General features: G+C 37.8%; 1 protein-coding gene across 1 annotated transcript in view; it reads right to left on the reverse strand.

Moving 5' to 3' along the window:
* ABCC4 (ATP binding cassette subfamily C member 4 (PEL blood group)) overlaps positions 1-12,740 on the reverse strand; it is a 159,753-nt gene that overhangs the window by 89,498 nt on the left and 57,515 nt on the right. The window contains exons 16-19 of the mRNA XM_060769490.2: positions 11,506-11,646; positions 9,683-9,720; positions 8,324-8,424; positions 6,030-6,176 (exon numbers count right to left, since the gene is read on the reverse strand). Of these exons, the coding sequence (XP_060625473.2) occupies positions 6,030-6,176; positions 8,324-8,424; positions 9,683-9,720; positions 11,506-11,646 (427 nt within the window). The remainder of the gene's footprint in view (positions 1-6,029; positions 6,177-8,323; positions 8,425-9,682; positions 9,721-11,505; positions 11,647-12,740) is intronic.

Below are 12,740 nucleotides of genomic sequence, written 5' to 3' on the forward strand. Positions count from 1 at the left end.
TTGTCCAAAGTAACTCTTCACACAAAGTAATTGAATTTTAAGGCAGCTTAACCTATACCTTAGTGGGATTTATTTCTGAGACCACACGCCTAGGCTTGTGCTGTAAATAAATCATAAGTAGCAAGTTGTTGTGTGCCTTCAAATTGCCTCCGACTTATGGCGACATAAAGGCAAGCTTACCATGGGGTTTTCCTGGCAGGATTTGTTCAGAGTAGCTGAAAGAAAGTGACTTGCCCAAGGTCACCCAGTGGGTTTACTTGGCTGAGCAAGGATTTGAACCCTGGTCTCCAGAGTTGTAGTCCAGTGCTCAAGCTACAACACCACATTGGTTATCAATGCAGCAGGTAAATCAAATAATGTAAATAATTGAACTCAAATAATGTAGTCCTGATCAATGCAACAATCAAGGATTTGCTTTTCTTTATGGGATCAAAATAATAATTAGACCCCAACTGGCACAATTGAAAGCCCTGTTGTCTTAGGTTATAAGGAACCAAATTGTGCTATCACTTTAATGGGAAAAATGGATATTAAAACAAATTAAGTTATTTCAGTAACCTTCTGAGCCTTTGCAAAACCAAGTTAACCTGTACTCACTGCAAATACCATGTGAACACATTTGTGAATATCCAGTTTATGTAAGTGGTTGTGGTTTTAGAATAACTTTTTTTTTCTCCCTTGGGCACTGTTCAGAAAAACCAAGCGTGCCACACAGAAAGAGATGCTGCGTCATAAGTTCCTGTATTTTACAACTAACAGGGGCACACATTATACAAGAGTCTGAGAATCCAAACTGTTGGTTTTATCACACACTTGCAATTTAGGGTAACCTTTTCCTTTTAAGGGACCTTAAATTAATATCTTATTGAAGGCTTTCATGGCTGGAATCACTGGGTTGTTGTAGGTTTTTCAGGCTATATGGCCATGTTCTAGAAACATTCTCTCCTGACGTTTCGCCTGCATCTATGGCAAGCATCCTCAGAGGTTGTGAGGTCACAACCTCTGAGGATGCTTGCCACAGATGCAGGTGAAACGTCAGGAGAGAATGCTTCTAGAACATGGCCATATAGCCCGAAAAAACCTACAAGAACCCGACCTTAAATTAAGTTCAAACATCCAATCCTTATTTCAATCTCTAATATTTTACTCTTCATCAAGCCGTTGCCTTCCACTCACTTCTCTACTTTCTTCATTCTTCTCATCAACTGAATATGTGGCTTGGTTTCTAAATCTGAGAAGTGTTTTCGGAAAAAAGAGTCACTCCCAGATCCTCCTGAGCCCCAAACGCTCTGCAACTGTTACATAATCTTGCCAGGTGCTTGCAATCTGGCAGAAGCCTAATTAATTCATCCAGATGCTCCAGCACAGATTACTCTGGATCATCTGGGAGAGAGTATTCCATGCACTGCAAAAACCAGCAGCACTTTTAATTGTAAGGGTCTTTGGTGCATTCTAACTCACAGATTCACAAATCACAGACTACAAGAGTATGTTTTCTTATGAAGAGCATCCTTTCTCTTGGTTACTAGCTTGTAGGGGAGGGGGGAAACTAACAAAGGCAAGGTGTGCTTATCGTTGTTTTGTTTATGCTGGGATTTGGTGACGGCACTTAGTGGACTGAAGTGCAAACAGAAAACGTACCCTGGCTCTCCCTAAAATTTCCACCTACAAAATCCAGAGAAAAAATGTCAGCCACTGGCTAAAAGCTTTATGGATACCACCCTTAAATTATAAGGTTTGAAGCTTTGTGGCTGATTTCAAAGTCTGTAGAAGAGAGGCACTCTATTATGCACACACAATATGGCAAGGTGTGTGCATAATAGAGTGCCTCTCTTCTACAGACTTTGAAATCAGCCACAAAGCTTCAAACCTTATAATTTAAGTGTGGTATCCATAAAGCTTTTAGCCAGTGGCTGACATTTTTTCTCTGGATTTTGTAGGTGGAAATTTTAGGGAGAGCCAGGGTACGTTTTCTGTTTGCACTTCAGTCCACTAAGTGCCGTCACCAAATCCCAGCATAAACAAAACAACGATAAGCACACCTTGCCTTTGTTAGTTTCCCCCCTCCCCTACAAGCTAGTAACCAAGAGAAAGGATGCTCTTCAAATAGATGGTACACACACAAAAAACCTTTAGTGTAATATTTACTGATCTTAGCCTACACCTCGCCAGCTCCACAAAGGTTATGAACAAAACTTTAAGAATTATCACCTAATAGGTGCGGGAGTAAGTAAGCTATTTAAACTTGGAACAAAAGGTATTATGATACTAATAGCTGTAGAAGAACAACTCCCATAAAAATCATTCAATATCACACCCTGATAAGGCTAAAAATACACAGAACCATTGTTTTATTGTTATATGAAAAAACATTTAAAGTGTTCTTTTCTCTTTAAACATGTGGCACCCAAACAGGTTTCTTTGCCACACCTCTTACTTCAACCTACTAACTGTTCCATGCTTACACCCAAAAATAATATTTAGAGTGTTATGTGGCTATTCAAGATCATTATGACTGATGCAACTCTGCTGTACTTTCTGAACGTGATAATTATTTTTATTGATTTTTGGGGGAAAGCTTGTTATTCTTTTAGAAATCAAATAAAAATATACAAGAAACAGCTTTCCAAAAGTTATAATGTATCTCTTTGCAAACACAAAACTTGCAGAAATTGTAAGTTATGATTATTGGTCTGAAGTCAGCATAATTGCACATGTTGTCAAGCATCTAATTTGTCCATTCATAATACTTCACACTCCTCTTATTGACATAAAAGTATGCATTTGTAATTGGATATCTTTAAGATACTAAAATCTTTTCAGTTTCCAAAAAAGGAGAGCTCCGTAAGTCACACTGGACAGGCATAACGCTCCAGTCTTCTGGCACTGTGCCTAAATGCTTGTGCCAATGACGAATGACAACAGGAATGAAATATTTTAACACGAAGCTTTGACTTGTATATGGCCCGTATGATCTGTCAAAAATACTACCTGCTATAAAAATTAAAGGCCTTCAGACCGGTATTTCTTGTTTAAACACGCTACCAGCTGAGCAGAGTCACTTGCGTGAACAAGCATAGATTCATGAACACTGTCAAGAGCAGTCTTGCCATTCAGTTGATCAAATGGTAATTTAATATCTCCAGTTATCACCATATTAATGTTCAGCATGCTTAAATACCATTTTCATTGAGTACACTACCATTTTGAGAGATCACAGCTTTATCTTTTCAATATATAACATGCCTTGGGTTATGTGATTATGGGACTTCTAACATAAAAAGTAACTTTTCTACGCTCTGTTCAAAACACTTTAATACACAGATGCTGCAATAACACTTTGTCAGAACAGTTAGCACCTTATTCTAGAGAAAAACTCTGTATTTTAGAGATATGGGACATATATGCACATCTCTCTTATGGGTGTTGGGTAACATATCTAAGATCTGCCTGAACTATGAACAACAGCTAATAGATGATATCTTCATTTCTCCAAGGTAGGGGTTGTTTCTATGTTTTTGGGTTGTTGTTTTTCAGATTTACCATCAGACATTCTTATGTTCAAAACCACAAAGGTCGGGTTTCAGAGTCTAAGCAATGGCCCACCCAAATGTCTACTGGCTGCTTAATCAACATTCTTGCATACAATAAACAACGCGTAAACAACACACAGCTTTTCTGAGACCACAATTACACATATTTTTCAATGCTTGCTTTTTGGTTCCCATTGTGGCTGTAACATACAGTACTCCAAATAGACAATGAAATGTGACTAGGGCAACATCTATCCTATAATCTTGCACCACTAGAAATACAAATACAAACCCAAGCCATCTAGACAGAAAACAATCTCAAACTCAGATTTCAGCCCCCTCCCCCAGAAAAGACAGACAGACAAGGAAAAAGCTAACACTCACAGCTGGGTCTTATATCCATGTCTTCACAACAAGGACTATTGAACTGAATTTGCCTTCCTCCCAATATGCACTGAATTACAATCTACCTCTGAGACCTTCGCCAGTTCAGAATCACAAGATGCCATGCATCCCATCACAAACCTCCCTGCAAACAAGCAGTTTACTTCCACTAAGAGTATGCCAAGGGAACATTTTTACTTGCATATAATAGATGCCATAAGACCACATTCTCAACAGACCATTATATAACCTAAATATTTCTCTTTCTTCTACTCAAACACTGACATTAAATGTAATGAAAAGAAATCTTTCTCGCTCTCCCCATTCCCATCTCACACATTAGTTGTAAAGCTAGAACAGGATAAAGTAGCTCATGCTGCCCTCTTGTGCTAGACTAACAAAAAGCTAGGAAAAGGAGAGCAGTATTTATTTATTCAATTGAACAGGTAATAAAAGATCACACAAAACACATGATAAATGAATATGCTTTACACTTAATGTAAATCAACAAATAGAGCATGGAACATTTATTAAGCATTTACTAAGATGTCAGCAATATACATAGATGGGATATAGATGTTCTGTTTTCTAACCTTATTTATATATATTTCCCAGAGCATGCAAAAGTTACAACTCAAATAACCCCCTTTCCACCAGCATGGTCATGGTGACTGGAGGCAGGTGTTTGAAAGTTCAAAAAAAGAAAATTATCCAACTTCTGGTTTAACCATAATTCTCTTTCCTAACTATGACAGAAACAATAACTGAACACCAACATAGCTATCAATCAAATAAGCAAAAACATTGAATCCATTTACTCAGACATTTCAACAGATTTTACTGTTTTTATCCAAGCAGGACCTAGGACCTTGAGACGGGGTGCATACTCTCCTCATCACACTTGATTGTTATGATTCTAATGATTTGAAATACTGCACTTTGACTCATCACACCACATAAGGCTGGCTCCTCCAAATCCATTCAAAACACCCCCTACATCACTCTTTGACCTTTTAAAAAGCATAGTTGCTGATGGGATGCATACAGATTTTCCTATCACACACAAAAACAGCGCTTCTGCAATAGAATAATCTGTAGTATTTCAAAAAAATACAATTAGAATTCTATTTGAAAATAATCCATTTCTGCAGATGAATTCTAATGGAATACTGATGGGATGGGGCAAACATCATGTGACGGGACCTATTCAAAATCATTCTCAAACAGTCTCAGAAATGGAATACATCCTAATGTGGTAAGGCCCCTGGACTATTTAAGCATTTCCCCTATTTTCTTGCTTTGCATTTTTTTAATCTTGCTTTATATGACAAACCATTTTGTATGATGACATACAAGTTCATGTGATGAAGGACTATAGAAAATGTTTTAAACCAAATTATAGGACATCATCCCATGGGTTTCAGGCTCTGTTTTCATGCACTTAAGACACGGAGCCCTACGGGGGTCCCACGTAGCCCATCACATGACAAAAGAGCACTTCCAGTGGGAATTTATGAAGCTCTGTTTCCACAGTGCATAGAAAAGGAGCCCGAAGCCCATCTTCAGGAGTCGGGTGTTACTGACTCAAAACAGATTCAAGATAGGAAAAAGTGGGGGAAAGATGAGTAAGGGCATAGGGTGGTTGGCTATTCCTCAAGACTGGGAAAGACAGGAGGGAACAGGCCAAGATTGTTCCCTCTGCTTTCCCCCTTTCCTCTCACTCTGTCTGATAAAGTTCATATAGAAAGATCCCCTTCAGACATTATAAGGCCAGTTATAGTAAGGAAAAAGGGTAAAGAATTAAGGAAGCGCTTTAAGACTGCACTGAGTAAAACATGGTTAATTGCCTTGATATTATCAAAGATCCACAATTTCCTCTATATTACAGAATTTCAAATGTGGAAGGGAATATTCCATAGGTTGTTTTGGACTTTGGAGCAGCCAAAGGCTACCGGAGGCTACCGGATTCTAGTCATGAAAGCCTTCGACAACACTTTGAACATTTGTAATATTCCATAGAAACTACATTTTAAAGCTACTAAAAAAGCTAGAAGGGGAAAAATATTTTCATTCATCTAATATATTGTGATGGACATGTATTTCACAACTTACCAATAGGGTTTGAGTCAAAGAAGAGCACCGGAGCTTTCAAAATTGACTGAAACATGCTGTTATGTAAAGTCTGGGCAGCATTGACCAAAACTTGAAACATCAATATATTCCTCAGTATGCTGAACAGTACTGTCACCACAGTGAAACCTGAAAAGAAATGAAATGTCAGGTAATGTAACCTACCGACTACAGAGAGAATTTTAAGCAATGGGCTGTTGTATTCACTTTAGGTGATAATGTTGCATTGTACAAAATATGATTATGCACTTAGAAAGTATACAATTAGACTATTATTTGTTCATAATAGGAAAGCACCAAGGAATGGGAACGTCAGTTTCCATATGGTTTACCAGCAAAAAAAAAAAAATAATAATTTGCTAGCAGAGACACTTTCTTGAAACATAAATTGACCTATATATTAAAAAAATGAAAAAGGTTCAGGGTATAAAACAAGTCTCCAATGAATGGTGAAAACTTATTTCATCTTATTTAAAAAGAAGACTGACTTGGGAGCATAGAGATGAGCATCTTCCAAGTCACAGAGTTGTCTGCTCTGATGTTTACAGTGGGCTTCTATCATCACATTTGGCTTGGGATACAGAACAAATATGGGAACCAATAGGGAGGTCTTTTACCACAGACATCCTCCAAATAAAGTGCAACAGGTTCATTGAGCAGAAGAGTAGATAAGCTTTCTTGAGGTCAGACATTGTGCAAAATGCTGATTTAAGTTATTTAATGTGTATTTAACATATGGAAGTGTTTTTCTAAAATATTATTATTAAAAACACACGAAAAGATAACAATTCTATTTTATAAACACACACATAAGGATTACTAAAATGACTCTAACATGCTAATACTAAAAAGAAGGGGGCCCCTGGTGGCACAGTGAGTTAAACCTCTGAGCTGCTGAGCTTGCTGACCCTAAGGTTGGTGGTTCGAATCTGGGGAGCAGGGTGAGCTCCCACTGTTAAGCCCAGCTTCTGCCAACCTAGCAGTTCGAAAACATGCAAATGTGAGTAGATCATTAGGTACTGCCTTGGCAGAAAGGTAACAGCGCTCCATGCAGTCATGCTGGCCACATGATCTTGGAGGAGTCTATGAACAAAGCTGGCTCTTCGGCTTAGAAATGGAGATGAGCACCCCCCCCCCCCCGAGTTGGACATGACTAGACTTAATGTCAGGGGAAACCTTTATCTTTACTTACTAAAAAGAAAAAAGAGGGAATTGGGGTAAAGCTAACTTTGACTTCAGTTCCCCAAACAATGGTAATGTAAACATTATTATATTATTATTTATCAAGATAAATTTCCACTATTCTTCAAATACTTTAACTGATGACCTGTTTCAATGGTCTCTCGCATATGCAGCAAACCGTTGACCTGGAAGGACTATGTTAAGTATTAGCTATAGACCAGAGACAAAGAGTGAGAGATTTTGAGTATTGCTAATAAAAGAAGTCCCTCCCTTGATTTTAATTTACATAAATGCTAGCAGAGTCTGTAATTTTCTCTGTGTTTTCTCCTTTCCTGTACACCTGGGATAGGAAGGATTTGATCTTTAGCCGAGTTTGGAAATATTACGATGGCTAAGGGATTCTGGAAGTTGTCATCCAAACCAGTAATGTTCCCTAGCTCCAGATTTGAGACCCATTTCTGATTTCCTGCCAACCGCTAAAAGATCAGGAACCTGCTGTCTTCCCCAGACATGGATTTCAGACATGTCGGTTGACCACATTGCTCGACTAAATCCTTAAAATAGCTGTTGAAACAAAAGCCAACTTTTGTAAGCCATGCAATTCGCTATCAGGTTGCTCCTTTGTGAACTGTTACTTGCCTCTGTGATTCAAGATCAAAATATATCCATAGTAGATTTTTTCCTTCTGCCACTGATCTTTTTAGATAATGAAAAAGAAAATGGGAACTGATCACAGCCAAATGATGATTGATTTCTAATCCACTTGCCTGTCTACACTAACAATTGAAGGTTTAGCGAGAGCAATCTATTTGGAGAGACAAAACCCACATGTTTATAGTGAGTGACTTTTTGAATACTCAATGTCTGATTCGCCTACCAAAATCAAGAAAACAAATTAAATCCCTCCTTCTTCTTAATCTCTTCTTAAACTCATTTTCTAAAAAAGGTTACATTCAGTTAGTCTAACCAGAAGACAATGTAGTCTCATTCATCTGTAATAATACAAATCACTGCAGAAACAAAAAAAGACTTAAGAGCCCATTGCTGTTAATGAGCTTCTTGCAAACTGCAACATTAAAATCTTATGGGTTTACCTGCATACATTCCCAAATACCAGTCAAGATCAAGTGTTCTTGTCTCATTTACTCCAGCATCTCCCACTGAAGTAGCATTCAGCTTCAGTTGTTCATTTGCCCTGTAAAAACATAGCACAAAGAAATAAGAGAAAATCAAATCATTTAAATAAGCTTGTAAATACAATGGAAACGTCTAACTCAAAGATTTCCAAACTATATGTCATAACACATTAGTCTGTCAGCTAAAGCATGTAGGTATGTCATGTGAACATAATGAGAAATGACAAAAAATCTTAGAGATGTGTGTTATGATCAAATAAATCATTTTTTTAAAAAATACAAATGGCAGGTTTTCAAGAAATACGTTGTGTCCCTCTACAGTTTGTTATTACAATGTATGTATGAGTCCATATCTCTTATAAGGGATTGGCGTTTCCTCCAGTTTGCTTGTGAAGCTAAATTGTGTCACAAAATGATGCTAAAAAGTGTGTCACCAAAATGAAATGTGAGGAAAGCTCTGATCTAACTAGTTCTGAGGGCCCTTCCAGACAGGTCCTATTATCCTTTGAACTGGATTATATGAGTCCCCACTGCCAGATAATCAGGGATAAACTGAAAACCTGGGATCAGATTCTGGGATATAGGGCCTCTCTGGAAGGGCCCAGAGAGAATGCAGAAGACATTTTTATCCAGGTCATGAAATGGTGAAGAAACTTATGCGGTTTTGGATGTCGTATGTAATGCCCAACTTCTGCCTGCAACCTGTCCCCAATCCCTACCCTTTACTAATATCAAGGCTGCCAAGTTGGATATGAGATGGGGCTCCTGTAACATTAATCCTTAAAATACTACAGAATAGGGTGAGGAGACATTATATCAAGCAGAACAAAAATATCTATACTCCCTCAATATCCATTCTTGAGCTTTCATTTGGAGCTGCCTTCTCCCAACATGGCTGCTTCCCTGGTGGGACAGAGAGAAGGGGTGCAGAACAAAGAACAGAAGTGGGCATGCCTCAATGGTTTCTACACCCCATTTTCCATCAGTAAGACTATGGTCATATTATGGAGGGGGAAACACCTGCAACTAAATATTGGGATTTGGAAGGTGAGGAGGAAAGATACCTTTGTTCTACTTAACCAAGCTTTACCATCCCACTGACATTATAGGAGCATCCAACTTGGCAAGCCTAACTGATACATGGTTCCCCATGGTCCTAAAATATAAAGAGGTTTTTTTTTCCTTTGTCAACCAAAAGCTAATGATGTGTGGCATCACATACATAACTGTTCTAAGCAATGAAATCATCAACATAACTGTTCTAAGCAATGAAATCTGCACTGTTTTTCAAATTATCAACTAACATTTCTTACTTACCAGTAAGAAAGCCACCAGTCCTGAAGTACATAGGCAACCTTGAACAAAGTCAAACAAACATGTTTTGAGTGTAATTTTGCCATATTTTAACACACCCCAATTTTAGCAGCAGAGAAGTTTTATTTACCTCAGGCCACCAAGAGCAGTCTCTCAGTCTACACAATGTTTTCCACATGTCACTTCTATCCCAATTGTATTTCAACACAGTTGGAAGATATCAGCTTTGATAGTATTTGCATTTTCATTATTAAATATATATGATGATTTTATTATTAAACTTATGAGAACATAATTATAAATATTCTCCAAAATATAGGAATAGGAATGACAATGGTAAAAGCAGTAGTAATACATCAAAGAAGGGGGTCCTGGTGGGCTGGAAATCAATATATAAACGTGTGTGTATAGTTGCTTTCGAGTTGCCTGTTGATTTATGTTGTTTCCATGAATTGTATGAGGTTTTCTTTGGCAAGGAAAAGCCAGAGGTGCTTTTGCCAGTTCCTTCTTCTGAAATGTAGCCCACAGTACCTGGTATTCATTGGTGGTCTCCCATCCAAACAATAACCAGGTCTGACCCTGTTTAGCTTCTAAGATCAGATGGGATCTGATTTTGTGTGTGTGTGTCAGGAGTGGCTTAAGAAACTGCAAGTCACTTCTGGTGTGAGTTAGAATTGGCCGTCTGCAAGGACATTGCCCAGGGGACGCCCGGATGTTTTACCATCCTGTGAGAGACTTCTCTCGTGTCCCCACATGAGAAACTGGAGCTGATAGACAGGAGATCACCCCGCTTCCTGGATTTGAACCGCCGACCTTTCGGTCAACAGTCCTGCCAGCACAAGGGTTTGACTCATTGTGCCATGGGGGCTTCATGTGCCTTGAGGGTACTGGGGCTCAATATATAAATATTTTAAATAAATAATAATAAATAATGCATAGTGTCTATAAACAGAATTCAAACCGTCCCTTGATCATGCCATGTAGATCCATCACTAGAGGATCTTCCTACTTCCTAGTTAGGTTTATAAAAATGGGAGGGGGGGTGTTATATGTCAAAATTACTAGCAATAAGAATTGCACACATATCTATCCTACCAATACCAATAGCTGGTTCTTTGATTGGTTGATTAGTTTTCAACCACCACCATAACTGCAGAGCAGGCATAACACTATGGTCGTACTTGCCTTTAATCATTTAAATCATTCAAATATTAAGTGTTCCCTTTTGATATATCTCAGACTGCTTTGAGAAATTTAGTCAACTAACAGGTTGACCAAGCTTTGTCTTTCAGAAAGACTGCACTTTGGAGGGATTGTATCAACAGCCTAATCACATTGGAGTCTGACAGAGTGAATTGGGCTTCAACAGGAAAACCAGCAATGTAAATTGGAAAATTTGTGTAAACGCTGAATAATACCCAGCATTCCATTCTTTGAAGGTGACCCATTTCATTTATTCAGCCTATTTATTTATATTTTAGAACAATCACCCTACAAAGACAACTGAACACCTCAACCTTTCTAGAACAGGACCGTGGAAATAAAATTAATGGAAACATCCTCACACCCAGATACAGACCAAGTGCTCAGAACTATAAAACTTGATTGCTATAACTTTTCTTTAAGTTAACAAGATGAAATAGACCTTGAGCTGGTTTGAAATTTGAGCTGTTTAATTCAAAAAAGGAAAAGAAACTTCTAATACATTTGAAAATGTTATGCTGCTGCACATCACACACCCACACACAGTAGGAACTTGCATACGCTGAAATGCTGTAAGCACAAATCATCAATAATGCTTTCACTTGCAATGCCAAATACCTTACCTGTGCCAAAACATTGAGAGAGAAAATTATAAATATGACAAAATAATTTGCCCCAGCAGCAAAATACTTCTTATAAATGTTAAAGCCAATTTTCCCCTCTGAACGACTCTCTTCTGGCAATGCGGTTAGGAGAGGTTCCATCTGGAGTGTATAGAATGGATAAAGAAATTAAGGTAAAACATTAAATTGTTGCAATTAATCTCCAGAGAAAAGCCTTTCTAAAGCACATAGGTAAGAAAGCAATCTTATGTGTGTCTCCTCAAAAGTAAATGCTCTTATGGTCAATGATTACTCTAAATATAGGGACTGGAATGCTGCTGTCTAAAAAGCAATTTGTTACAGTTATAATTCAACCCCACACCTCCTGAAGTTAGCACACAGATGCAATTTTTAAAATCATTACTCCCTCATTTCTTGAAAGTACCTACACTGAAACTTCCACATTCACTAGAGAAAGGGGCACAGGACCCTCATGAAAGTGCAAAAACCAGAAATTTTAAAAATGGGGTTTTTTAACCTAAAAGAATACCTCTCTGGGAATTTGTTCCAGCATGATCTTATGGTCAATTTTCTTTGGAAGCTAAACACAGAATCACATTGGAAGACCTAAAGATCCCTAGAGAGATGATCACTAGGTTTTCCATCATAGCCGGAGAAAATTGACCACAGAATAACAATGGAGAACCTTAGGATACCCAGGAACTGCAAAGATCTGAGGCCTGTATGTGGCCTATGGGCCATACTCACCTCATTTTTTGTTTATTTTTGCAAGAAAGAAAATATTAAAATATTCATGCTCCTTTGTCTAGAAAAGTAATTCTTTCTCTTTGGGCATCTGGTTGTTTGAGGTGAAAATAGGACTGTATTTACAGATTTTATAATTATATGTTAACTAATTTTTCAAGCTCTCTGTATGTTCTTCTTGCAGGTGGGTGGGATAGAAATCTGGTGACGTCACTCAATTTTTTCATTAATTCTATAGACATTTTCAAATTCTATCCTCTGTGTATATGCATTTGTTTTAAATGATGTCTCAAGCTTGTAGTCTTCATATGTCTTAAATTCTACTCAATATTATGCAGTTGTCTTTTCACCTTTGTGGTTTTTACTTTTTCAGATTTGATTACTCAAGGATTTGATTTAAATGTGCTGGGTATCCTAAGGATACTCTCCCCACAAATTAAAATCCCTTGGCTAATTTTTGAATGATTTCCTTCCTAGACATGGTTCCAAAC

The sequence above is a fragment of the Anolis sagrei genome, chromosome 3 (assembly GCF_037176765.1).
Source record: "Anolis sagrei isolate rAnoSag1 chromosome 3, rAnoSag1.mat, whole genome shotgun sequence".
NCBI classification, from domain to species: Eukaryota; Metazoa; Chordata; class Lepidosauria; order Squamata; family Dactyloidae; genus Anolis; species Anolis sagrei.